General features: G+C 39.6%; 1 protein-coding gene across 1 annotated transcript in view; it reads right to left on the bottom strand.

The window, feature by feature from the left end:
* Positions 1 to 2,430, bottom strand: part of ALDH7A1 (aldehyde dehydrogenase 7 family member A1) — a 24,589-nt gene that overhangs the window by 8,587 nt on the left and 13,572 nt on the right. Inside the window, 2 exon segments of the mRNA XM_031557454.1 lie at positions 219 to 296; positions 2,386 to 2,425. Of these exon segments, the coding sequence (XP_031413314.1) occupies positions 219 to 296; positions 2,386 to 2,425 (118 nt within the window).

Here is a 2,430-nt window from a genome sequence, read left to right as displayed (position 1 = left end):
AAAAAAAGAGTAAGATGAGTGAAATTTTATGTAGGCCATATTCTTTAGATATAACTACATGCAGTAGAATGAAAACTGATCCATGTCTCTTCATTTCTTCACTTAACTGGAATGTCTGGTAAGTTACTAGTTAGTAGCTAATGTCACAATAGCAAGTTAGAATACATAGTATGTTTACACTAGATACATACTTACAAAACACAAGAAACATTACCTACCCAATGTCTGCTCCACCACAGACCAAAGAACAGACCGCTCCAGGTATCTTGTTATCCTCCAAGACTTCAGCAATTATCCTAGAATCAAAAATATAAAAAATTCAGTTATCCAATAGGTGCATATAATGGGCAATGAGACACATTAAAGACACATAAGAAAGCCTCAGATTATTATTATTATTATTATTATTATTTTTTATTTTAAGACAACAGTCTTGCAGATAGTTTATACAATAAATATTCACTCAAGGATATTACAATCATTGCTCAGGCAGAAAAACACTTGAAAAAACATTCCCTATGGATCCGCATAACTGGCACAGAGAAGCATTAGAGCAGTGTATAAAAACCTAGTCCCTACAATCTTTCACCATTAGAAAGAGATGCTTACATAACTTCAAGAAGAACACACAGATCCTTCTCCATAGAGCACCTTTCCAGTAAGTCAGCCCCTAACCTATATTGATGCACAAGGTTATTTCTTCCTGGGTGTAGGATTCTACACTTGACCTTATTCAATCTCATCAGGTTCCTCTCTGCCCAACTCTCCAGCCTGTCCAGGTCTTGCTGAATGGCAGCACTGCCCTTTGGTGTGTCAGCCACTGCTCTCTGCTTTGCAACATCAGCAGCTTGCTGAGGGTGCACTCTATCCCTTTCTTCAGGTCACTGACAAAGATGTTAAAAACCAGACCCAGTACTGATCCCTGGAGAACACACTGCTAGCTACAGGCTTCCAAACAGACTCTGCACCACTCATCACAATCCTCTGAGTCACTCAGCTCTCAGTCCACCTCACTGTCCACTCAAATATCCCACACTTCCTAAGCTTTCCTACAAGGATGTTAGAGGAGACAGGGTCAAAAGCTTCGCTTTTGCATCCACTGCTCTCCCCTCACCTACCCAAAGAATTACACAGATTGGTCAAGCACTAATTTCCCCTTAGTGCTAACTATTCCTGAAAACCTTATTTTCTTCCACTTGCTTGGAGATGACATCCATAATAAATTATTCTATCACTCTCCCAGAGACAGAGATGAAGCTGAGTGGTTTGTAGTTTCCCAAGTCATTACTCTTGCCCCTTCTGAAGACTGGAGTGACACTGGCTTTGTTCCAGTCCTCAGACACCTCTCCTGTTCTTCATGATCTTTCAAAGATGATAGAAATTGGTTCAGCAATCACTTCTGCCAGCTCTCTCATCACCAATAGGTGCATTCCATCATGGCACATGGATGCTTACATGCCAAGTTTGCCTAGATGATCTCTGACCAGATCCTGCTCCACCAAGGGGAAGTCCTCCCTTCTTCGGATTCTCTCTCTTACCTCTTGAGGGTCAGTCTTAACAGTAACAACTGAAGCAAAGAGGCATTTAGGAACTGAGGCACCTATCTTATTCAGCAGCATACCCACATTTTCCCTAGACTTCTCTTTGCTATTAATATGCTTAATCCCTTCTTGTTTTTCTTGATTGCCCTTGTCAGATACAATACTTGCAAGTGGTCTGTGGCCATGTTCTCAGGTCTACATTAAAGTTACAAGACTATGAAGTTAGTCATTTTAAAGGAGTACATTTATATTTTGCATAAATCTTTGCATCATGCAGTAGATACACACTTAAAATGCCGGCATAGTAAAAAAAGTAGCAATAACTCTAGAGCAAGTATCACTATGACATTTATTTGTCAGGATTCTCCTTTCTCTCAGGAATGAGTTTTGAACCCTGGAAAGCCATGCTATGATGTTACTTACTAGTTTTAGATAGTAAGGACTGTGAAAACATATCTTCAGGAGATAGGTCTGAGGAGCCAACCAAAAGAATTGGCCACGCTCAAAAAATGAAAAAAAAACAACATAACCAAGTGCTGATGTTGGGCTTCAAAAGAAATGGATGATTCAGAAATACGAGTGATTAAGAGTAGCTGAATTTTACAAGCTATTCATCTTCTATAGCAAAGCAAACACCACAGCTAGATGTTCCTCAGAAGAAGCACAGCATCGGTCCCAGAAAAAAAAAAAAAGAGCAACAATACAGGTAACAAGCAATATACAGCGTATATTATTGCATTATATGTTACAAGGGAAAAGCAGTTCTTCTTACCACTAAACACTATGTTACCCAGAAGACAGTTTGTTTAAAAAGGAAAACAGAAAGCAAGGAACCAGAACTCACTTTGTAACAGCTACACTTGTGAGAGATGTCGTGGGAGCACCTTTC

The sequence above is a fragment of the Meleagris gallopavo genome, chromosome Z (genome assembly GCF_000146605.3).
Source record: "Meleagris gallopavo isolate NT-WF06-2002-E0010 breed Aviagen turkey brand Nicholas breeding stock chromosome Z, Turkey_5.1, whole genome shotgun sequence".
Classification (NCBI taxonomy): Eukaryota; Metazoa; Chordata; class Aves; order Galliformes; family Phasianidae; genus Meleagris; species Meleagris gallopavo.
This window is presented reverse-complemented; position numbering and strand designations above follow the sequence as displayed.